The sequence below is a fragment of the Idiotropiscis lumnitzeri genome, chromosome 11 (genome assembly GCF_059441095.1).
Source record: "Idiotropiscis lumnitzeri isolate Australia: NSW breed Sydney's pygmy pipehorse chromosome 11, RoL_Ilum_1.0, whole genome shotgun sequence".
NCBI classification, from domain to species: Eukaryota; Metazoa; Chordata; class Actinopteri; order Syngnathiformes; family Syngnathidae; genus Idiotropiscis; species Idiotropiscis lumnitzeri.
In genome coordinates, this window is record NC_142401.1 from 4912522 (window position 1) to 4938741 (window position 26220).

The following is a 26220-nucleotide window of genomic DNA, read 5'->3' on the forward strand; positions in this document are numbered from 1 at the left end:
ACGATGATTCTCCGTGTTTTTTTTCTCCTGATACCATTAAACCATAAACGTTTTATCTTTATTGACCTCACTCTTTCTATCGTCATCTCAGAGCTGGTTTGGACTAGTAATCTTCATGGACGCAAATTAGGGCATTCGGTCGCATACGTTGGGTTTGTTGATTAGAGTTCAGCTTGATTGTTTACATGAAAGCGGGTGTGATGTCATGCGAGGGTCAGCAGAAGGACGTTATTGTGTCTGGAGAGCCACAACGTCTGTTTTGGAGTGGTACGGCCCTGACTGGCCTACACAGAGGCTCGCTTGTGGCTCGGACGACGAGAGGAGCGCCAGGAGCCCGCAAGGCAAAATGAATACGCTGTGAAATGTGCAAAAGAAACTGGAGGGCGAGACACTGGGTTTTGTGTGGACTCTCGCTCTCTCGCTCTCTTTCTCTGCTCTGCAATACACACACTCTCTCTTTCTCCGTTTTGGACACACTCTTCCTTTCACACACACTGCACATGGAGGTTCACAGTTCAAATAAACAGCAGCCCGAGCAGCCAGTCGGGTCTGTAAACAGCAACGGGCTGAGGTGATTTACTCTCTCTCTCGTCCCGACTCTCTTTCAGTGCCTCCTAATGGGCCATGCCTTAAAAAGGGAACTGAGAGGAGCGACTGCAAGTTTGGTGGCGATGGATTGTATCAGCAGAAGTAGGATCATATGTAACGAGTGATTGACTAAGCGACTGTCAGAGATGTGGTCATGCAAAATGTTCGACTTTAGTCAGTGGATTTGGTTCAATTCGAAATAATTGTGGCTTTGACACTACAATATGACACCAGTTTCACTCAGTGGTGGGCGGCCAAGGCCTTCAAAGCCTTCTCTGCTGGCCTAACATAATCAAGAAATTAGTAGATCAGTAGAGGTCATATTATATCCCAGTGTTGTATTTTTAGGTGAGTTTTTATCCAATCAGAATTCAGCTAGCTCCTGTTGCCAGGCAGGTTTCACAATACCAGCAGCACGCTCTATTTTTTTCCGAGGCCTTCAGATACAATCGTGCGGGCATCTGTATCACTTGACCGGCCTTATTGACCCTCATTAGCCGTGTGGAGATATTTGAAGGTAAAAGGATGTCAAATCTACAGCAAACTGCAAATTCTGCTCTGCAAAATGATGCTTATTCAGCAACGAAGGCAGCCGCGGGCCAGCCAGCAAACGAACACCAACCTCCAGGGACTTGCGTTTATCAGACTAATGTGGGCTACAGTATACAGCAGATAATCCCGAAAAGCTTCTCTTCCGCCCCCCCCTCAATAAAGAGTCCAGACTAAAGTGAAGTAAGTGAGTGTGTCATAATGTTTCACTTCGGTTGCTCTGAGACAGTTTTATTTGAGGATTTTTAGGACTGAAATGTCTTCTGTTGCAGGCGACATTTAAGACAAATGTGTGGAAAGATTGTTGGAAAAATATTGGTGGATGTTAAAATGTCAGTAATGGCAAGTTGTTACTCTAAAAAATATTGTGTGAATAGTGTGGCATGTTCAAGAAAGGTGTGTTTCATGTCTGTATAAAAAGCGACCGATCAATCCAAGCTCTCCCTATCCATTTTTTTTACAAAATCTGCGTGAAAATGTCTTCTGATTCAATCAAATGAGTTTTGGTGCTAAGCCTCTGTCATCTGCTAATGTTGTTTATCCAAACAGTGTGACTTGGAAAGGATACATTTTTCTCGCTTGGCATGCTTATCAATAGAGCGAGCGCAGCCCTCGCCTCATCTGGGGCCCCATGGAGGTTATGGATTGCAAGAGAAATTGTCATTTGCGCCCTGTGACAGACTTGAGGCATGGCTTGATAAATATGGCGAACCTGCGGCTTTATTGACGGATTACCACACAGCGCTTTAGGCCAATTGCAGCAGAAAATGATCAATGTCCGTCGGTCGACACCGTTTCAATGTATGTGGGCCGAAGCATTATTTTAACTGGCGAGCTTCGTCTACAATCAGATATGAGATTGTTATATACTTGATTTAGTCTGTGGTGTGATTTTATCCTGAGATAATCGTTTTCCTTTTGGCGCAACTCATTGACTTCCTTTCTCAAGAATCCCGCTGCATATAAACACGGTTAGCCCAGGAGATGGATTTCTCGCTTCGCCGGAGAATCCAAATGAGTCCTGGAGGGAAAAGCTATCTTACGAGACCTCCCACAATCTAAGAGGCAAATATTTTTGAATATGGATTTGTAAGGTTGTTATCTTCAAGGACCTGTTCTACTAAAATAGCTCGTTACGCAGCTAACATTAACGGCATGAACGTGACTGAGCGTTGCTCGTTGGTTTGGAGTGGGCTGAACTAAATTATGATGACGTGAGTGACGACCAGCCAAGAGGTAGCACAATTGAAACCAAAAAAATAAATAAAAATACTCCATGTATTAAAATTGTTTGTTCTCCTCAGTTTAGAAAAACAAAACAAAGAAACACAATGGCCACTGGAAATACTTAAAACTGAGAACGATAATCATCTCAACAGCTGCACAAGTCTAATTGGAAACTATTCTGATGTGATTTTCTCAATAGATCCGATGATAATGTTTTGAGTACCATCGTTTTAGTTCGGGACCATTTCATGTATTTGGGTTCCGAAATAATCCTGATGGTCCACAATTCAAAAGTGTCTGCTTTTTATTTGTTCCATTCATTTTAAATAGTGCGTAAATTACATTTGTGATGTCACACTCCAACAACATTCAGTATTGCTCCCTTCTGGACAGATTCCAAAAATTGACTGCTAACAAAAAATGTCAATGAAATGAAATCAGTCTAAACGGGAGAAACTCGTCACTAAAATTGACAAAAACGAAAGAAACGTCTAGTTCCAGACCAGTCTGATCAAGACTGCAATGTGTTTGCGGGCTTTCCAACTGGCTTGAGAATCTGCTCAAACCAAAGTTTTCCAGATGACATCATTTTTAAAACACGTCGCCTCCAAACTGGTAGATTATCAGTCAAATGTACGTTGGTTTGATGTCCTCAAGGAAGTTGCCATCATCACCTCCAGGCCGGATTGAAAAAAAAAAAAAAGAATTTTTGCCTTGAAATTTAAAAATCCACATCAGGTGCTTTTTTGCCGTTCAATTTGAAATGTTGAAACAAAGAAGGGGGAAATATTTCACTGTGTGTTGCAGCAGCGAGAGATGGAAAACAGACAGGACAGCGGCCCTCCAGGAACAGGATTGAAGAGCTCTGCTTCGATTGTACTGCAATCAACTGCTGCTTTTTTTTTTTATGTTAAAGCGACAAGAGAATTTTGTTGAACCTTCATTCTTGTATATTATATCAAATGTTCTGATATTTGGTGTAAAAGGAACCATTTTTGCCTTGGATGGAAAATTGTGAATCAGAGATTGGACACCCACACAGGATGAGGATGAGTAATGTCAATGAAAGCTGACTGAGTGGAGTGAGTCAGATAAAAGGGTGATAAGAGTGGGAGCTCAGCATGTGGGTGATTCGTTTAAAAAAAAAAAAAAAAAAGGTGGATGATGTGAATATGACGTAGATCACATGGGACGATGTTAACTTTTTTTGTTTTTTTTTGTTTCACCAACTCTGAAAAAAATCTGTGACAAGGCAGAAGCAGTGATTGGGCACAGCAAGCTTGAAATTGAGCTTTGTCGCCCAGGAGGGAGCTGTCCGCATCGGACGTTGATGTTCTGATGGATGTACCGAGGTGGAGGCCCGAGGGCTGTTTTTTCCTTCATGTCAGTGAGCCTTGAGGGCTAGAAATGGATCAAGTCCCCTTGAGTAAACATGCCACAAGGTCACCTTCCTTCGCCTGGCTCCTCACGCTGGAAATGCACCGCCCAGATTACTTGTTTCTCCCGCATCTCCTTTTCCTTGGATTTTCCCACTGCCATTTAATGACTTGTGCAGGCCTCCGCACCAGCGCAAAGACTCCGGTTTGTATTTTAACCAACTCCATTAACTTCTGGAAATTGCGCTCCTCATTTCCTTGTTATTTCCCTCTCTTTTGATGAATATAATTTCACCCCTCCAGCCATGCAGAATTAATCCAGTTAATGTTCAACATGGGTTGAATAATGCTCACTTATCTGCTCAGAACATGGTCAGAAAGGAGCTTAAAGTGAGACCGCGGCCTGCTGTTTCAATAAATCTGCTTTCAGTGGAGAGAAGTTGGACCATAGTGCTAATAAGTCATGGCAGCGGGAGAGTTAAGCTGTTTATTTTAAAATCACGCCATCCATCCTCCAGAAAGCCAATTTTCACAGAGGGTTACGATTCTGTATCCTCTGTGTCTGGTTGAGAAAAGTGATGCTTCACGTCGGTTTGCAATGTGAAAGTTTTTCAATGTATTCAATTTTCCGGCAGCTCATTGTTTATTTTATTGCTCAGATGTCGTGTTCACTGGTACAAGTTCTATTGACACTCTTTTACCTTTTGCAAAATAAATGCTTGGAGGTAGACAGGAAGTTGTTGATCCAGCAAGTGTAAACAACATTTTTCCTTATCTCGGGTTCAACTGAGGACCATTAAACAATCAGGACCTCTATTCTTCCTCTTCACTTCCCACTTAATTGCTTCGGACAGTTCAGGTTGCTTTGGAATTTGACACGGTGGTACAACATTATGTTGCCATAAACATCTTGGCCGCTCCTACTGCATTGAAAAAAAAAAAAGATTGACCAAAATTGCAACCAGACTTGGACCGGATTTGGAGAAGTGTAAATACTAAAGTACTTTCCATGAGAAACATTTTCTTGGCATCGCAGGAGAAGCTGCATAGGAGAGGACGCTACGTTCCTTCCTCTCAACATGTCTTAGCTATCAGCTGTTGGGGTTTGCTCCAGCTGCGTTTTATGTTGATTCTCGAGTGATAGCCATCAGCATTTGCCCCATGAAAGGAGAGGAGCGTTTAAAAAAAAAAAAAAAAAAAAACGTTTATAATGTTGGCTTCAACTCAAATCAAGATAAAGTTACTGATTTATTAAAATGTTTTTCAGACTATATATAAATATATATATATATATATATATATATATATAGCTGCACATAGTTTAATTATCTTCATAAAAATGTGGTGAAAACTGTAATTACAAAAAATAAAGTCATTCTCTCCACTCGCAGAAGAGCCATTGCAAACACACATCGTACATTGAGTCCTTTTTTTATACGAATTTAACGAAAATATGCATCAATATATAAGTAAAGTATTATGAAACAACACTTCCGGCATTTCGGCCTAATAATTCGATGTGGATGCATTAGATTCCGATTAAATACTACATAGTGAGTGCGGACATTTTTTTTCTTTCGTCGAAGCGGACAAGACGGAAGTATCGCGCCGAACGGAAGTATCGCGCCGAAAACCGGAAATAACATCATCGGAAACAGGAAGTACGTCTAGCGACAATACTTTCTTTTAAACGTAAATAAATTGTTAATTAACCATCCAACATGACGAGTAATGACTTTTAACAACATTATTTTTTAACAGTATTAATTACAACCATAAATATTTTTTCAGAGAAATAGCCAGAAAGGCGGCAGTATATCAGTTTCTTTACTTGAATGTCTTTCTTGCAGCTTTCTTACATTCTTATGGTCAAAGATGTTTATGATATTGTACATCCTGCGCTTTTGATTGTGCCGATTATGCTTTTGCTTGCTTAAGAAGGGACTAAACCTGTTCGGCATGTTGACTAATGTTACCAGGCAGAGGCTCCTCAGGCAATACTATCTGTGGTATGTCCCTGAAGACTACCCGTTATGCTTTTCGTCTTTCTTTATGCAAAGTTTTAAATGCTTTATCCACCTTGGGGAACCGTTTATGTGGGGAAAATGGAATTACTCATTGGCAAAATGACTGACCCCAAGCTGACCAACTCCGCGGTTGCTTCAAGCAAAGGACACTGGCACTTTGAGCTCCTTTGGCCTGTGCAAAGGCCTGGAGGTTTGCCTGAGCTGTAATTGATGTTGTAGTATTTTTAAAGGGACCACAATTATGAGGTGAGGGTAAGAGCATAGTGAGTGTTGCCAGCCACATGTTTGAGAGGAATCCAGGGCAGAAATCTTAGAATCTTAGGAAAGCCAGGAAAGGAGGAGTTAAAACTCTGTCTTCAATAACAACAACAAAAAAACCAGTCAACACATCAGCTTCACAGGTGGCTTAGCAGGCGGGCTACTTTTTAAAAAATGTTCCTGAAAATTGCAATGATGGTCCATGTTGCCTTTTAAATATTCTGATGTATGTTTTTGGTCCCTTTTTCTATCTCATGTCTGTTTCTTATGTTAAACAGCTCCGTTTTGTTAACAAGAGCTCTCCTCCTCATTCCCCCATGCAGGTCAGCACCCTGTGGTTACCCTTACTACCCAAACTCTTTCCTTTTGCCTTGGGCCGGTTGAGTCAGGGAAATAGCTGGATTCGCATGCAAATTATTTCAGAGCGCCACTGCTTACGCTGCTAATTACACTAGTTTTGAGACATGGACTTGCTGACATCACACCGGGATATTAGCCCGGAGCAAAAGTAAAGTGTGCGCGTGCCTATGATTGTGTAATGTGCGCGGGTGTGTACGTGAGTATGTAAATGTACTGTGTGCGTGTATGTGTGTGTGTGTGTGTGTGTCAAGTTAACTAGCGAAAGTACAGACTAATGCCGGAAGTGTGATAGTTTTGACTCAAAACTTTTTTAGTAGTATTTAGTAGTATAGTATTTTTGCCCTCATTAGGGTCGCAGTTGAGCTTGAATCCAATCCCATCTGATTTTGGTCGAGAGCTTGTCATATACCCTGGATTGGTCACCAGCCATTTGCAGGACAAGTACAGACAAAACAACTATTCCCATTCCGGTTCACAACAATGGCCAATTTAAAGAGTCAATTAGTTAGTCAGTTAACCTAATATGCATCTTTTTGGAATATAAAAGAAAACCTACACATGTATGAGGAGAACATGCAACTCCACAGTCCACACAAGACTGGAACTCAAATTGGAACCCTGATCCTCAGAACTAAACTATAATGTTATAAAATGAGTAAAAATTGTCATAAAAATGTTTAAAAAAAACAAACAAACAAAAAAAACAAATACTGTGAAAATGTTGACAATAAAAGTTATGTTGTCGTTTTTATTGTGAAGGTCAGAACAGGAAGTAATGGCGCTGTTTTTGTCTGTCTTGGATTTGGTCCCAGTTTAAAGGGCTGTTAAAACAGAGGGGGCGATCTGATCCAGTGGCTACAGTGCACTTCCACGTAACGGAGACTTCGCGTGAAACGTCTCTCAGAACAGCGACGTTGTTAAATTTTACGCAGGATATTGCAGTTGTATTTTTTACATTTGGAAACTGCTCATCGGAATCATTTCTCTTTTTCTGGATTTACTACTCGCTACAAATTGGGACTTTTTCACGCGTTCCAAGTTTGCTCCTCGCTGGCCAGAGTCTCGAATGTGCTCGTACTAAAGTGTTTTTCTTTTTTTTTTGTGCGCCGTGGATAGATGTAGTGGCACCAAGCAGCGAGTGTGAGTGAAGCTGTTTGTGGCAAACCCAATTGGTGCGATGTGGCAGACGTGTTTGAAAGCATTCAGTACCGAGCTCGGGACTGCGGCTTCACCCAGTCGCACTTTGTAACAAGGTAAGCACTTTTTTTTTGGTGGGCGTGTTTGCATTTGGTTGTGTTCGGACTGTTGGGTGACGATCAGGTTCGGTGAAATTTGGAAGACGTTTCGAATTGAACAGAACAGGATTGGCGTTTTTTTTTTTTTTTTGCCTCGGGTGTTTTGGTCTTTAGCTACAAAGTGGATTCTTATTTTGCATATATAAAGGATCGATTTTGAGCTCATACTAATATTTAAGCTTCTTCTTTACCCGAGTAGACGTGTTTTCACTAGATTATATGCCCCACCCACCCCCGTCTCATCGCACCCCCATCCCCCTGGAGCGCGCTGGTCAAGCTACCGTGCGCTTGCAGCCACATCGTCTTTTGTTGTGCAGCCTCTGTGCCATATGGACTGGAGATGCTTGCTGGGTAAACAAGAAGACAAACGGATTAAGATTCCATCTGGTTATTGTCTTCATCAATTTCAACGAGCTTGCCATTTTTTTAAGTGTGTCCTCTAAAAGTGACGTTGCCTGTCAAGACCTAATAATAAATGGAGTTGTTGGGATTCCAAGATTTGCACATGAATGAATTGGCTACAGTCGCACAATGCGGCTTCGGCAGCCTGCAGTTAGAAAGTTGACTCAACTGACACACTAGCATTATTCCAAGCAGAGGGCAACTAAATTTCATTCCTGGTTCCATTGCCTTTTCCCTCCTCCTGCCGACTGGCGTGGATATGCTGTGATATTTCCCTCCTAAGTGTTTCATTACTTTTAGACCCCACAGTCAGTGGCTTCTGTTTGATGCATCTGTTTCTGGCAGGCGGTAAGCATGGCAGTCTGAAGCCTGTTGTGGTGTGAGGTTTCCTTGGAAGCTGCTTCTATGAGTCCCTCTGTTCCCACCTCAAGTGTTCTCACTTTATCGAGCAAGTTGGCACTCAATGAATAAGTCATGGAGTTTGGCCTCACTAGTAATCTGGTGCTCTGCGACTAAAAAAAATGTGTTGGTAGGATATAGTCCCCCTTTTATGTTGAGAGAATGAGTTTTGGAGAATACAATTATATTTTTTTATTACCATATCTGTGCACAAGCATGTTGTCTTTCATCATATAGTTGAATTTCCACTTTAATATGGATTTCACCGGATAAATTGCAGTTTGCTGAAAACTGATTTAACCACCCATGGTCTCCCGGTATGTAATTAGGGGAACTTAAACAACAATTTAGTTAATTTAGGAGCCTGGGGTGGTGAATCATTCAATTATAATGCAACTGCATTTTTTTAGTACTTTGGAATTGCTTTAAAATGTTACAGTTGGAATAACAACCCATGATTAAGTTGTGATTACAAATACTTTAGCAATAACCCTTAGAGCTATGTGTCAAAGGGTCACGTGAAGTCTGTATATGTAGTTAGAACGAAGAGGCAAGTGAAGGGATGTTCCTTCTAGAATTAGAGGTTTCATCATTTACTGTATTCCAGTTGGGAGAGCATAAATGTAGCTTTATAATGTTAAAACAGTGATTAAAGGTGACGTCAACCCAAACATTTTCCCGACAAGAATATGTTCTATACATGCCTACTACTCAAAACATGGTATTCTGATTAATATTGCGTTTGCAGAGTAAAAAATAAGGAGTAAAATCCACCTGTTTTTAGACATCTCAGGGTGCGGCCATTTTGTCACTCGCTGTCGACTGAAAATGACATCACAGTTGGTCAGGGCTGAGCTAACGACCACACATGGCTCAGCTTCAGAACGCAGGCGAGCCGCGATTGGTCATTTTCACTCGACGGCAAGTGACAAAATGGCCACACTTTGAGATGGCTAAAAACTTCAAACTTAATCCTTAGCCCATATTCCACAAACGCAATATTAATCAGAATGCCATTTTTTAGATTAGTGAAAGCGTATAGAACATTTCATAACAAATAATATTTTGGGGTTGACTTCCCCTTTAAGAACATCTGATTAATTTGGGATTAAGAAAGCATGAGCAACAACCTCAATAGATAAATAGTCCTTAATGTCATGATATAAACAGCGATGCCTATATTAGACTTGAAGACTGCCCCGGTCATCCCTGCAGCTGCCTTGACTGCAACTTGAGTTAGGCTGAATGGGATGGTTCAACTCCAGTTCAACACACAATGACTCTTTTCTGACCAACTAATTGACTGCATCTTTGGAGTTGGTACCACAATTGTTCACCAACCTTATGGTATACATTTGTTATTAGAATATTTGATTAATAATCGAAGAAAAAGAAAATGCTAAGTGAGCTAAATTGTGTTGCGTAGTTGCAAATGTTTTTTTTTTGTTTTGTTTTGTGTGCAGTTTTACCGAGATCAGCTGTCCATCCATCCATTTTGCTCAATCTCAGTGAATACGATTGACGCCAGAGTGCTCATTGAAGTCTAATGAGCTTTTACGTCTGCAATAAGTGGGCCAGGCTGTTTTGCTTAAAAGTCAAATGATCCTAAATGTTTCCATCATCTTGTTTAGACTGTCGGCCCACGGCGGGACTAATAAGAGGACAGGACTGTTTCTCTCAGGTGGATGGGAGCGTAATCACCAGCTTCGGGGGACCCTTTGCGTCTGGCTCACACTAATTGGCCACTAATGGAAAACTTGTCTAGCCTGACTTTTGTCAGGAACACCTCCAGTCCTGTTTAAGTGTGACTAAATCATAATGGGTCTGAAGTTCGCATGGATCGGCGGACTGGTAAATACAGTATGCTGTGTTCTTGTACAAAAGTCGTTTATAAAAACACTTGGTCGCAAAATCTGTCTCCGAAATGTTGCGCTCAACAAAAAGGAATTCAAGCGGATAGATTTCCTTCCCTTCCATCCATTTTTCCAGAGACAACAAAAAGCAGAGTGAAGTGAACAGGCTTGGCTGCGGCGCGCACATACGTAGGCCGTGTTCCTCTCTGTTCCTGCTCTTGTCATCGGGCTGTTGCTTCAGTCCAGAGCTGCCAGTTAAATCTGCAATTTTCATTTGATCATCCAGCACGATATGGAAAAAACAGCTTATGGGAGTCTCTGGAGCATCAATGTGAAAACGGAAGATTCAGTAAATCGCTGCGGCACGAGTACGCCGTTCTGAAAGTTTGAGCTAAATAGGTCAATACTCGTTTTCTTCGGTTTAGCACCATAAGGGCCAGCAAGACTGCATTTTTTTTACATGATGAACAATTTTGGATTCTTCAATACTATCCAAAAAAGAAAAATAGCCCCTTCTATGCTCAAAAATCAAACCTTTTCTGGTCCAGTCGACTTGGGCAAACAATTTAATATTGGATTAGTATGTTGCTAGGTTAATTCAAAGGAATGTGACAAGTTTAGGCCACCATATGGTACCTGCATGGCTACGCCAGGTTTTCAGGTACTACCCAGTCCTATTTCTTGTACCTGATCCAACAAGGTTGCAAGCTAGCAAGCACACACAATTAGATCGGTGTCCTGAGCTCGACCGTTGTGTCGCTGTGACCTTCCTTTCTCCTTGAAGTAGAAAAAAATAAAAACATCGGTCCCTAACTGAGAGGAATTGAACCAAACTCCCTCACTGTCCCACTGACCTTTACGTTATTTGGAACCTGAGGGCCACGTCCGTTGCTGTCGTTCCTTCTCTCAGCGACAGTTGTCTTCCCTGTTTTCATCTCCATGTCTTCTTTTTTTTTTCTTCTTCTTCTTTCTAGTGTCACTTAAGTGTTTGTGGAAGGGCGCAGGTTGTTTGGAGAGCCGGCAAACCCTTCAATGACTCCCTCTTGTTGAATGGTCATGTGTCACGTGACCCCGTGTCACCCTGATGTCATGTCCTGTGTAAACAGTCAATGAGGATGAAGCCTTCCAAATGGCAAGTTTAAGTTTGAACACGCGACACGGGTCGGAGGATTTTGAATACAACTGTCATACAGCCGATTCAAATTCCTTCCATTGAGGCGTTGGCGTGAAAATTCATAAACACTCTGAGTGTCATCCACACTGCGCGAATCATAGAGCTGTGTTTTAACATCTTTCATTTATACTTAAAAAGTGACAACAAGTCTTTTTACTTTCTTCACTTGAGTCATTTATGAGGCATCAGGGATGCGCTTGACTACTGGAGTCCCCAAATCTTTGCTAATTGAAATCATGCACATTATAAGCGGAAGCTCTGGTATTAAGTTTCAGTGGAGGGTGAAATCCCAGCATGTGCGTGAAGCCTGTTGTAAATCACAAGGACAGAAGGGGGAGGGGGTGAGGGGGAGGGGGGGGGGGTCAACGTGCCTCAGGAGGCTGACAGGATCTCTGCCAGGACTCATGTGGTGTGGAGATGTTTGCCAGGTGAAACACTGGAGGATGGTTGTGAAACATCTGGATGGGTGTACGAGATTTAGATCGGTCACCTTGTTCCTCCTGATATGATGCGATTAGGCAAACTAACGCAATTAATGTCCAAATTACAATTTGTTCTGCTTTTTCGATTTGACAAATTTTTATGTTTTGTCACAAGGTGCATGGAAAAAGTAATTTAATTTCCCACCAACTAAGGGAAATTCAGATGTCCAGGGCATGATCTTTGAAAGCAGTGTTTCCCAACTGTCGTTGCGCCAAGGCACTTATTTTAAGTTTCAAGATAAATCTCACATCACACCAAAATATTTCACAAAAAGCGGTTAATTGTGTACTTGCCATTTAGTGGAAGAGCATTTAATTGTCGTGCCGGTTACGATTCATCTCTGGCATAAATTGCTGAATTAAGTAAAAAAAAAAATGCCAATAACATCAATTTACTTTTTTTTCAATATATAACAGGAAGCTTTCTTGTCTGGAATTGTCAAATATTGTCAAAACCAAATTAATTTAAAAAAATGCTGTAATTTAATTTTATAAAATGAAATTTATTGAAATTTAACGTTTAAAATATTTCTGTATTTACTCTAAGTAGAACTACAAAAAAGTGAATACAATAAAAACCTTATGAAAAACGAATAAAAAGCATCCATATAACTTTTGTATTGTTTAGATTGGCAATAGAAAAAATTAAGTCCTCCTTTTCCAGTTCTCCTTCATTTTCTTTATATATATATATATATATATATATATATATATATATATATATATATTATTTATATATATATTATTTATTTATATTTTATTTATTTATATTTTATTTATATTTTATTTATTTATATTTTATTTATATTTGGAGGGATATGTGAGGTCAAACCTTCTGGTGGCAGGACGATGAGATTTGTCCTCCAAGACGGAATGCAGCATGAAATGCTTTACTTCAGGTCGCCCAAGGCTATTTGTGCTTTCTATTTGCCCGACCGAGACCTCAGTGCAGAAATAGAAACAGCTGACCACTTGACATGCTGTCAGACTGGGTGACTTGTTCTTTTGTCCTCACATTTGCCACTTTATTTTTTCGCTTTTGAATGTCTCTATTCTTCTTGTACAGATGAGCCATCGTTCTTTGTCTGTTCCAGCTAAGTTGTGTGAAATTCGAAATGATGACAAAAGAAGGGAAGTCGGGTTGCTCTGAATGACAGCATTATGCCGTTCTCGCAACTTTGCAACGGTTCAGTTTGCTTGACTTTGACCTTTTTCCATCACATCAATTGATTGAAGGCACGGACGTCATTCGGCGTATTTATTTGGATTTATCATTTCATGTCTTGCCCTTCGCAGCATTCCGGTTTCTCTGCTCGCGGTGCTGTTGAAAAGTGAACATGACAGTAATAGCGGGGGAAGGGATTACAAATGATGAGGGAGAACTCCAACTTTTGACCTGTCTGTATGCTTCGCATGCCATATGACAAGTCGTGACGTGACGGGGAAACTTTTATTCGAGCGGACACCAGCGATAAAACAAAATGAAAGCCATCCATCGGAGTTAAGACAAACGGTGATGTTGCGATACGTGAGCACAACTTCGGCCACCCGAGCTTTTGTGCGCTTCTTTAAGATCCTCAGTCAGACAAGTAGGCGTCCGTCTGGGAAGGTAATGAGATTGTCTCGCTGTTTTTTTTTTTTTTCTGCCTTAAGGACGAAGGCAGTCTGCATGTACCGTATGCACCTTGTCATCCATTTTGCGTCAAAAGTCAGTCGGTGAAGGCGGCTCATACTGTTGTTGTTGTTTTTTGTTTTTTTTAATCCACGACCTCTTCGGTGTCCCGATGAGTGATTGTTAAAAGCTAATCGCTTTAATCTCAACGCCATTCTTGGAAATAAGTGTTTAAGAAGATCGACAGAGGCACTCAGTAGCCACATTCCCTTTTTTTTTTCTTCCGGTTTTCATGTTAAAAATGAAAAATGCTACACTATTACTCTTTGTGTCTACCTTCCTTCTGCTATTATTGCTTGCTTTTTAGTTAAGCATCGTATGGATGGCCTCAACTAATTTCTTTTTTTTTTTTTTACTGTGAGTGTGCTGTGGGAGGCCTGACCTTTTGACCTAAGAGGAGTTTACACCCCTTATGTGTAAAGACCCCATCTGGTTTTAAGAAAAAGTCAAAGGCTATTTACGGAATTATCAGTGAGGCTTCACTGTGCTTACGAGCAAGTAGGTGGGATGATTAGATAGTTTTCACACGTGGATTACTTCTATAAAAAGAATTCAAAACAATGGCGCCTTTTTCGTGATTTAAGACTCATTTTTTTTTTTTTTTTCAAAATCATGGATCCAAAAATCACTTACAATGGATCTGTTTGTTTTTGATTAAATCATCCTGATGGTGATTTATTAAAGCGTATGTTTCCAAAGCTCAAATGAAAAATGTTTCCACCGCACAACTCTGAGCTGCATAAATTAAAGATCATATAAGCAGCTTTCATTTTTTGACATCCAACATTAGCTGCGCTTTTTGTAGTTTGTCCAATGCCATCAATTTTTAGGCGTTTCCCGCTCTTTTTTTTAAATTGTAATTTTTTTTTTCCTCCCAACAGGAAGATCTGTGTGCATTGTAAGCATCGCCGGGAGGAGCATGCAGTGACCGCCATGCCTGTGGAAATGGAGAAGACGGTCACCAAGCTGATGTACGACTTCCAGAGGAACTCCACCTCGGACGATGACTCTGGATGTGCTCTGGAGGAGTACGCGTGGGTGCCGCCGGGACTCAAACCTGAACAGGTACGATGCAACCAACGACACGCATTTGAAACGCGCAACCGTCCGCTTTGGTTAACACTCAGCAGCATCTTCATTAGATATCGTTTTTTTTTTGTTTGCTGAGGCCGCAGGCTAAAAGGATAATAAGGATTACACATCTCCCACAGTCCCAATCTCACAATCCATTCTGCCTGCAAACATGTTGACGTAAAGTTTGAGCGGGCCTTGCAGCTAAGCGCGCGTGTGATACACAAACAGCCCAATTACTTTATTGAACTGCGACGGTAGGACGGTTTATGGAGCCCGCTTTGGTTTTGTTGATGAGCAAAGGGTGGTGGACTGGTCAATACAAAGCGCTCCGTTTTCACCCGAGCGGCTATTTTACATTCCCGTCCTGGGTCTTGTGGCCAAAGTGGAACCTGAAAATTTTCAACACATTTTATTACTATTTGGTGACACAGATGGATATAAAATCAATTGATTTTAGGTTTTTTCTTCTTGGGGTGGGGGGGGGTTTGATGAGCTATTGGAGTGAGCAGTCAGCCAGCAATGGTGTTACATCACGTTTCAGAAAATCACGGCCAGGACTGTGATTATCTATTATCAGCTCTCAAGGAAGATGAGAGGAAAAAACACATTTTCTTAAATATGGCTAAATGACGAGACAATATAGAAGAGAGAATGGATTGGAACCTCAACTGCAATACACAATGCTATTAATTTTCACTGAGATAGTGTGATTACTAAAAAATGTGTCATCTCAGTATTCCAGTCCCCCAAAAAATAAATAAATAAAAACATGACGGCTGTTGCCAAGTCGGAGTTTGTCAAAACCAATCCCGTTGCTCAGCAGTGACTTGGGAGCATCATGTGACAAGAGTTTGTCATGCAACACGTCGCCTGTATAGCGTGTTTTTTTCCCCCTCCCCCCCCAAAGAAAAACATTGCTTTTTGATCTGTCAGTTGTGTTATGTGCCGGTTTCAGAGATGGAGAGAGCGATTTGAGCTTTCAAAAGATGCGCTTTACAAAGTGTGAAATGAAAATCCGATCTGGTGGAAATTGGCTATTTCGTGAGACCGTCATGTCAGTCACAGTCTGCGGTCAAGTAGCAGCAGTTTTTGGGGCTTTTCCATGAATCCCCTCATCGTCCTCAATAATAAAAAAAAAAGTGTGTGCGCTGTATAATGCTCGTTGAGAGATTGTCATGGCTCGTGCCGGATGCCGTCTTCTCCAGCTGTCCGACCCGTGACTTGAACATCAACCAGCTGAAGCCGTCACCCCATTTAACATTCAAAACACTTTCGGTACAGATAGGAGTTGTGCTCCGTCTTGAGTTTCATCTGTTTTTGATTACAGTTATTATCACAAGCGGCTCCGCCCGCCTCTTGCCGCAATCGGGTGTGTGTGTGTTTTGCGCCGAATCTGTCTTCAGATCTTATCGTCAGGGCGGTGGGCCCTTTCACCTCCCAAAATGCAACCCCGTTGTTGTTGTTGGAAGCATGTGCCATGCGTGCTCCCGCTGTGCGTTTTCAGCAATTTATGTTGCGTCGTATGTCCTGGGCTGGACTGGACACGCCTCCCCCAGCCCACCAGTTGATGGCAAAACAAAAGTCGCCATTACAACTATTGCGCTAAGATCCTATTATTTGACAGGTATGCGCAAAAAAATCTTTCATATCTCCTATAGTTGACCTTTTCCCTCGAGGCTGCGTTGAAAACGTTTGAGCCCTCGCAGACTCTCGCTTTCATGTCTGAGTGCCCGACCTCCGTAACACCTCGATCCCCTGTTAAAGTGTAATAGCAAGACGACCATAAATAACAGCGAGATGACGTTCGTTGTCCGCCTGTGCAATGCAAAGAATGTCCAGGTCATTTGGAATGGACAGATTAACATTAATCCTGCTTCGGTACACCTACTTTCTTTTTTTCGTGCATGTATGTTAATCACTTCTTATCCACGTATACGGGTGCGCGCACGAGTGACAGGTCTGTAATACATTCCCGTGTACGTGTGTAGAGACGCAAAGGCAAGATTGCGTTTAGCCTATGCTGGTTCGCCATCAATCAAACGGATTCCAACGGGGCGTGTTTGCATGCGCTTGTGGGTGTGAGTCACTCCTGGTCTTAAATCAAAATGATTTTTTTTATTTTTTTATTTTATGATTAGGTGCGACTATAAGGATAGATTTTTTTTGGGGGGAAAAATTATCTGGGAAGGAGCTGACCGTCAAGCAAAATTGAATTTTTGTCAGGCCGCCTCCTAAATTAATGGACTCGTACGGTCATCAGGTTTGGTCCAAATGAGCCTTTACGCATTTCTGCGCACACGGACAAAGGAAAAACGGATTAGAGTTAGAAATGAAGGTGAATGAACAGAGAAATATCTGTCCTTCATGAAAATAATGACCGTGATTGTCAAGAAGCAAATCCATCCTCTCGTGTGTCTCTGCCAGGTCCACCAGTACTACAGCTCCCTCCCTGAGGACAAGGTGCCCTATGTCAACAGCCCAGGAGAGAAATACCGAATCAAACAGCTCCTCCATCAGCTGCCGCCCCACGACAATGAGGTGAGAGTCCAAACCGGGAAGCACCTTCAACCATATCCATCCATCTCCCCGCTTCCTCCCTCCTTGGGGGCAAGGGAGACGTGACAGAAATTCCATTAGTGGAAAAAGTGGATTCTTTGCTTGGTTGCCTACTAAATGCTTAATAAGTAAAAAAGGAGAACTGTCATTGGAAAAATGTCTTATTACATTTTACTTAAAAATAATAAGACGACTGTGGTTGTCATTTGTAAGCATCATCAAAATTAACCTGCTTCCTCATATTATCCACTAGATCTTATTTGGTCAAATGTTACTTCCTGTGTTGCGAACGTTAACGCATAAGAATGTTAACATGCCATTTCATGTTATTGTTGCATGTTCAGGTGCGCTATTGCAACAGTTTGGACGATGAGGAGAAGCGAGAGCTGAAGCTCTTCAGTAACCAACGCAAACGGGAAAACCTCGGCCGTGGCAACGTCCGCCCTTTCCCTGTGACGATGACGGGAGCCATCTGTGAACAGGTAGAAATGATTCAAATTTAATTCTTACGCAGAGTGAATTTGATACGACCAAAGATATTAACCATGGTAATGTGGGAGCAGCCCGTCATCACTCTTTCAAACGTCCTTTCTGAGAGACGTGACATTAGCGGATAAAGGTCAAAAGTGTAGCGTGACCATTTGTGTGACAGACGCGCAGAGTAGACAGCTGGCAATTTGTATGTCCTTTTACAATGTGCCAAAAGTGAAGTAGGTCATAAGTATGTAATAAGTATGTAATAAGTGTGTAGTAAGTATGTTATATCTAATGAGCAGAGATGCAGCATGCCAGGAGTCTTAAGCGTGACGTTAATTTCATGTGGGCGGCTTACTTCAAATCGTCAATGCAGAGGTTAGCATCATAGAACATGGGATCAAATAGTTGTAATAATTGTGTTATTATCGCTCTAATGAAACTGTTATATTTTTTTTTTATTAAACAATGTGAAATGTTGGTATGTCACCACTTTTTCAAGTCTGTTTACAAGCCACGTCCAATTTGAAATCTGGAAGGTTTTGGTATCCCAAAAAAGAGGTGTCAAATCTTTGGAACGCTTCCGTTTTATTATTTGACGTTCCAAACCGCTGCAAACTGCGACCACGATAACTAGAGAGGCACTGCGTATAGCAAAACTTCTCTGCCAAGGTGGGAAGATTAAATGTCAATGTCAACAGAAGCAGCAGCCATATCGTGAGGTCATGAAAAGTGTGGAAAAATACTTTAGACCACCATTCTTTTTACAGTTTCTCACCAAAAGTGATTCATAATCATAAATTCCGAATGTTACAAAGCAGCTCGACAAAGTTTGCGATTGATTTTGCATTTTGGACAGGATGGTAGCGTGTGAGAGCAAGCCTTAAATTCTGGAGCGCGGTGAAGAAATAATTATTTTTATTACACTGTTCTCCTTTTTAATAGTCCTATCCGCAAACGTGCTTGAGCGAGGCAATGAACATATTCTGAAATATATACCTCTCTGACGGTATCTATATTTGGAAAGGCAGACTCGTCAAAAAGCGCTCTTAGATTGGGCGTGATCAGATTGCGTAAGAGTACCTCATGCATGAACTTGATGTTATGACTGCTGAAGCATTTATTGCCTCTTCATCAATATTATTTTGCATCTGCGCTTGTGTGTCATTCTTCAAGCCTTAAAACCACTCTTTACATTGCGCCAGTTTCAGTCCGTCAATCAGTCAGGGTCCTATGACCTCATAAGTCTCAAGTCCCTCGCGTTGCCCGTTTACCTTGTTGGTCAGCTCAATATTAGGGTCTTCTCCATGCTCCTTGCGAGTGTTTTCATTTTCTATTTGTCTGTCTGACTGATGGGGCACATTTTTACATACCATATTTAAACCACACTCAATTGTAAATTTTTTACGCGCGACGTATCATCGAGACAAAACCACAGCAGTCCGAAACCAAGTCGGTCAAGCGTCTGTCCTGTCCTGTCCTGTCCTGTATGAACATTCGGTGCGCAGCCATTGTTTCATCGCGACTTGGTCGATATTGGCATACGCACACTGAGCACGCACATGAGAGCTGAGACTGTTGAGTGTGTATCGATTCAATCGCCGTCCTCGCCGAGTGCCTCCTTGCAGCTGTAAGCCTCATTCCCCCTCGCCGCATCTTGCCGCTTCTCTAAATCTACTCTTCCCTCCTGAACTTTGACCCCACGTCGACTTCACTTTTCTTCTCGTTTATCTGTCCAACTCATCGACCTTTACTCCTATGCGCTTGATCTATCTCCCATCCATATATCACCCGCTGTTTATCCCCCTCCTCTTTGCCCTCCAAGTGCCCGCCATTCAAATTCATCTCATTTTAGTTTTCATGTAAAAGAGCTTGAGAAATGGACTTAAACATCCAGGATGGTTCGAAAAGGACCGCGTGACGCCTTGAGGAAAGCTTCGTCCACGAATCGCCAACCTTCAGCCTCCATAACGGCTTTGGTTCGCATTTGAAGGTGATCGGAGGAGGAATGGGGCAATTTCAAAGGACCTTTGATCCGTGACTGTTATGATCGGCGAACGGGCAAGATCGTGATGGGCCAATATTGAACGTTCTCTTTCCATTTATCATTTTTATGAAGCAAAAATGGATTTTGTTTGAAAAATGACTTTAGTGATTAACAGAAAGTTGAAGCAGCCAGGTACATCTTGCCTGATCTGATGATCAGTATAATGCTGTTCCACGTGCGTGTGTGCTTAATATTAAAGGGGAAGTCGACCCAAAAATGTTCAAAACACGAATGTGAGTCGAAACATTGCATTGTGAAATATTAGTCAAGTGGCATGATTAATATTTCATTGGAATATGAATTAACAAGTGAAATCCACCCGTTTTAATCCGTCTCAGGGGGCGGCCATTTTGCTACTTTCTGTCGACTGGAAATGATGTAAAAGTTGCTCAGGTAATGACCGATCATGCTTCAGCTTAAAAAAAAAAAAGTGAGCTGTGATAGGCCGTGCCCTGCGCAACTGTGATGTCATTTTCAGTCGCCAGAAGTGACAAAATGGCCGCCCCTTTGAGATGCCTCCAAAAATGTCCTGATTAACTCTTCCACAAATATATTAATCAGACAGTCATGTTCAGACTAGTCAAAATGCATAAAACGTATTGCAAAGAATTGTTTTTAATTTTTTTTTTGGAGGATTGTCTTCCACTTTCAGTCTCATTTTCCAACGACATCTCCTCTCCCCATCTGTTGTCAGTGTGGCAGCCAAATTAACGGCGGCGACATCGCGGTGTTTGCATCTCGCGCCGGCCACGCCTTGTGCTGGCACCCGGCTTGCTTCGTGTGCAGCATGTGCAACGAGCTCCTCGTGGACCTCATCTACTTCTACCAGGACGGCAAAATCTACTGCGGTCGGCACCATGCGGAGAGGCTGAAGCCGCGCTGCACAGCTTGTGATGAGGTAGACCAGACCAGTCATGAGCACGTCTGCTTGAGGATAATCATGTGCTGACACATCACTGTGATCACTACACACACACACACACACACACTCTGCACATTGGCTAAGTATGCACTAAGCTGCTGTCATATGATGCTCACTGCTTTTGCTCGCACGCACGTTCTGAAATGGTCAATGTTCTTCAGCGCTATTAACCGCCAGTCAATTAACAGCAAGTTTCCTCACCGACACTGCTCCGACTCAAAATTCACATCTGTCTTAAACTAGGGGCTGCAAAATGAAATAAACATCACATGGTTGCCCGTGACTAATCGCGGTGAATTACTATCGCTCATCTGTTCTTAACGAACCCTGAAACTGCATTGTCAAGAATTGAATTGAACTTTTAAGAATTCCCTTTGGTATTTTCTTGTGGTTGTGAAACAACCAAAGGCAAACGGAGTGTCTGGAACTCCGCGTTAATGTCATTGTATGGTTCCACAAATACATTAAGCGTGCGGAGCCTCATCTTTGCCTCCGAGTTGTAGACGACACAGGCTGTCATTTTTGTCACACAACTCGAAAATCTTTTGAATGCGTATGAAACGCTATCAGCGCAAAAGACAAACTTGTCTGATGTGGTGTCTGAACTAACGCGTGAATTATTACCAGCTAATTCAGCTGACCCATTTATTGACAATAAAAGTAAACTTGAAATATTTTTTGCCACCCGGTTGTACGCGTGGTTTTTTGTTTTGTTTTTCCCCAGACAAATAAGCCAAACCATGATTAATAACATGAAGGGATGACCCTGGAGTGACCCATTTTTTTTTAAAATGAGCACTGGAAGTCATACCAGACTTGAGCATGCATGAGTCGCAGTTCGTCCGGTACGCCTGACCTCAGCATGTTTGGGACAGATGGGCTGGTGTACCGCACAAATGACGCTTGAGCGCCCAACCTGGACAATGAGATAATTCTGCCAACCTGTTGTTCATGTTGATAACAGCTACCATGTACAATGAAAATACAGGCACTTAAAACGAACTGTAGCTAACTAGAATTGTAGAGGAAATGTGCTTCGTCTTCGGCAATTAATTTAATACAAAAAAGCCTTTGGGGTTGATTTTTAAAATTATTTCCATATTAACGGCACGGAAGTTTTCCGGAAGAAGAAAAAGTCGGACTGCTATCTGGGCATTGTAGTCCACAGACACCACATCATCTTCGTCGCTCCTCAGAGACGAGTTTCTTTGACAGGAATTCAACCCACAAATCAACATTAAAAGTTGGCAGCTTGGCAAATAAGGCATCTAGCTTTATCATAATTAGGGCGAGTGCATGCATGCCTGCGTCTGACTTTTGAAGCGGAATGCACGGCACTTAATGTAATTCAAAGTCTGAGGACTGTTAAAACCGTAAACTGTGCCTGAATTATCTAAATGTTTTGAAATAATATTTTGGTTGAATTTTCACTGTCCAATACTTACCATGTTTTTTTTTGTTTTTTTTTTTAATCTTGATCATGTGTAAAACACTTCTTTTTTTAAAACTAAAACTAAGTGTTTTTGAAAAAACTAAAAATAATAAAAAAAACTCGCCCTGAAAACTAAGCAAATTTAAAAAACAAAATTATAAAATATATACTAATTATAATTAAAATTTCAAAACAATAATAACCCTGGTGTGGACAAAGGCTTAATGACACAATGTGATGCACTTTGTTTACACCACACAACGGCTTAAACACCGCATGAATGGAATGGAAGTTGATCGACTAAAACTTTCCCCGCACCAAACTTCCAAACAAACCTCCCACACATTAAATATATCACTGTGCTAATCTGCTGGAATGAAAAGCATGTCCTGTGGAAAACTCGACTTTGTCAACGATATCTCAAGTGAGGTTTTATCTCCGCGTGGTGAAAAGTCGCTATCCGATCCGTTTCTTTTTAGATCATCTTGGCGGACGAGTGCACGGAAGCAGAAGGCCGTCACTGGCACATGAAGCACTTCTGCTGCTTCGAGTGCGACACGGTGCTCGGGGGCCAGCGCTACATCATGAAGGAGGGGAGACCGTACTGCTGCTCCTGCTTTGAATCCCTCTACGCGGAGTACTGCGATTCCTGTGGAGAGCATATTGGTGCGCAGCGCCGTTTCTTTTCTTGTAAATAGGTCAATGCAATGGGAGAGCAAATTGAAACGAATTCAAAAAAAGCAATGCTGTCATCTTGACAATGTAACAGGCAATCCCTGAAACGATTACAAAACTGCTGCTTGAAAACCAGATGGCGGCCATTACCCAATAAAAACAAAACATTTGCTCCCCATCTGGCTGCTATCGTACGCAACAAGAAATGTTTCATTAATTCATGACTGGTAAAATTCCACGGAGAGATTGCCTTGGAGTGCCGTTTAATTGGAGTCTCTTGCTTTTTTTGAGAAAAGAATTTGGGCCTCTTAGATTAAAAGTTGAATCGATTGACTTTGAAAATACGAGCCTTTTCAAAAACCGTCTTGTAATGGGTTGGTTTCATCTTGTCGTATTCCTGCAGGCATCGACCAAGGCCAGATGACGTACGATGGGCAGCACTGGCACGCCTCGGAGGGTTGCTTTTGTTGTGCCCGCTGCAAACGCTCCCTGCTGGGTCGACCCTTCCTGCCCAAGCAGGGGCAAATCTTCTGCTCCCGTTCCTGCAGTCTGGGCGAGGAGCCCAACGGCTCCGATTCCTCGGATTCCGCCTTCCAAAGCGCTCGCTCCACCAGAGAGTCCCGACGCAGCTCCAAGGCCGCCAAAAGCGGTGGCGGAGGGCAGACGGAGACGTTTTCGGGCGAGGTGGACCCGTTGTCTTTACAAATGGACCTACTGAGCCTCTCCAGCCAAACGCCAAGTTTGACGCGCGAGCCACCTGCCTGGCAGAACCAGAAGCAAGTCGTCGACGGCTACAGAATTGAATCGCAACCTGACCCGAACGCAAACGCCACCCCGCTGCAGCTCCTCAGCCAGTGCAATTTCAGAACGTCCTGTAACCCGCCTTGCGCGGGACCGAAGACTCAACCGCAGGACCACAGATCCAAGGAGACCGGCGGCCCGAGGCGACCGCCAATCTCGGCTCTGAAAGGCCATTCCTTGAATGAGATGTGGTTCCAACAGTCAACGCCAGATGATTACTGCCCCCCAAAGCTCAGAACCCAGAAGAGTTTCACTGAAGTATCTCAGCTCTCCCAGCATCACGACGGCTTTTCCGCAGACAAGCGCTCCATCAGTCTGCACGGCTTCCAGAGGGACCGAGATGTCGGCCCCCCAGCCGCCACGCCGGCGGCCAGAAGCAGGAACCCCATCAATGCACTTAACTTCACCGACCAACTGACTCCTCTCGAGCAGACCCCGAGAGGATCCATAGAGTCCTTGGCCCTATCCAACGCGACAGGTGGGTACTCGCATGATCGCCGTTTTCTCTCGGTGCTGCGAAATGATCTTAACACTTGAATTGTCGTACCTCACAGGCAACTCTGCCGAAGGAGGCGGGAAGCGACAAGAACACACGTCGCATTTCTCCATGCCTGATCTGAGCAAAGACTCTGGAATGAACGTGTCGGAGAAAAGCAACTTGGACACGCTGAACTCCTCGCTTCAGTTTCAGAGCTCCGACTCGCTTCACAGTGTCAACGGTGGTCAGCCCTACATGGAGATAAATCCCTCCAGGTCTTCTCAGTTCCAGTTGCAGTATTGCGATCCCTCCAGCGCGGGGGCGGGCAGGAGCGCCACTCATTTACCTCCCGGATTCGCCTACCAGGAGGAAGACAGGATCAGTTTGGTGAGCAGCGCCAACGCTGCCCGCCTGCCACCTATAAGTGAGCGGCGGGTGAGCGGCGTTGTCGGAGGAGGAGGCGCGAGAGGCGCAAGTGTCAGGATTGAAGTGCCGGACGAAACGCCTCAGAGACGCAGACACCACCACCACCACCAGCGCTCCAGACGATCGCGACGTTCTCGCTCAGAAAACGCTCTCAACTTGGTCGCCGAGCGCCGGGTGAGACCGCAGGACAGACCGCAGCTTCACGTTCGAGAGGATTACGACCGCTTCCCTCCCCCGAGGAGCGCCAGGGAGCAGTTTGGAGTCACGGGGGGAGGGAGATTCCAACCGCAATTGTTTCGCCCATGCCCCAGGACCACGTCGGACCTAACGCTGCAGAACCCGGCGGCCGGGCGGCGCACGGGATTGAATCAATACTCGTGGGACGACTACGACGACGACTGGTGCTCCACCTGCTCGTCGTCATCGGAATCGGAGGACGAAGGTTACTTTCTGGGGGAGCCGATACCCCGACCGCTGCAGCTGCGTTACCTCAGCAATCAGGAGCTTGTTCACAAGTACAACGGCGGGATGGGAGCAACCAACCGCAGTGGGCAGTTAACGACGCACAAACGGCGAAAAAGCAAGAACTGCATTATTTCTTAACGTTTTGCCGTCTGCTGCAGCTCGAGTCGACTAATACTTTTCATCTGGAGAACAGATGGACAAAGTTTGTTTTTTGTGTTGTTGATCAGGAGTCCGTAGCAACCAGTGAAGGCACATCATTTGCATATTTTTGTATTATTAACACTGTTCAACACAGTTTAATTTTTAATTCGAAATGGGTACAGTTTTTAGGTGAATATTTTCGCATCAATTCCGAATCTGCCCTTGTTTTTTTTCTCAAGCCGTCAGGTTTTGATCCTTAAAATAAAAATCACATAATATGTAATACAGTAATATATTTTGTCAGATTTTTTTAATTCTTTCAGCAACAGGTGGATTATTTATTTTTTTTTGGAAACATCATTGCAATAAATGACAACACGTGATACCATCTGTAATGCGCAAGTTTAAAGGCCCAAATTAATGCAAATAGCTCCGAAACCTGATGCGCGAGAGGAAATTTTTTATTTTATTTTTTTTAATAAATTGGTGTCAAAAATGTGTTTAGGGACTCATTACGCTGTGTCTGACTCAAATTTACTGTTGACCAATTTCTTCTCTCATACAGTTTTATCAAATCTCTTTTTTTTTTTGTAGGAGCTGATGTGCAAATTTTTTTAATGCATATTGTCTGTTTGGTTCAGTTTAGCTTTTCATGGTGTGATTTAGTTATCGAATAGGCCGCGCTATTGTATTTGGTTCATAGTATGTACATAGCTAAATGAACTAATAATTTCACTTAAGTTAAGCGAGTCATTGTAAATGTAAATATGGTTGTAAATGAGGCCTCACATATTTTTATATTTTGTATGGATAGAATCATTTATGTATGAAGCGTATGATTTGTAGATATACGGTAGATAAGGAAAACGGCGTATGCGTGATCCTGAATTTGGAAGAAAGGATTATTTCAGCCATTAGTTTGATTGACAGCTTGTGTCTCTCTCTGGGGAGCGTGTCGAACAAGTGCGTGTCCGTACAGCAGAACACTTTTCTCCGTGTGCTCGGTGCATTCATGAATAATAATAATACGGAGTGGACTTTGAAGTGGAGTTGGATTGGTAATATAT

General features: G+C 42.7%; 1 protein-coding gene across 2 annotated transcripts in view; it reads left to right on the forward strand.

Moving 5' to 3' along the window:
• prickle2b (prickle homolog 2b) overlaps positions 1–26220 on the forward strand; it is a 66155-nt gene that overhangs the window by 39643 nt on the left and 292 nt on the right. The window contains exons 1-8 of one of the 2 annotated variants that reach the window (XM_088309272.1): positions 7219–7638; positions 14544–14727; positions 17161–17274; positions 17637–17774; positions 20508–20711; positions 22647–22833; positions 23246–24121; positions 24198–26220. The exon at positions 24198–26220 is cut by the window's right edge and continues 292 nt beyond it. In XM_088309272.1, coding sequence (XP_088165398.1) covers positions 14596–14727; positions 17161–17274; positions 17637–17774; positions 20508–20711; positions 22647–22833; positions 23246–24121; positions 24198–25150 — 2604 coding nt within the window. In that variant the 5' untranslated portion in view covers positions 7219–7638; positions 14544–14595 and the 3' untranslated portion in view covers positions 25151–26220. Of the gene's footprint in view, positions 1–7218; positions 7639–14543; positions 14728–17160; positions 17275–17636; positions 17775–20507; positions 20712–22646; positions 22834–23245; positions 24122–24197 lie in introns of those variants that run through there. The other variant, XM_088309271.1, reaches the window with a different exon arrangement.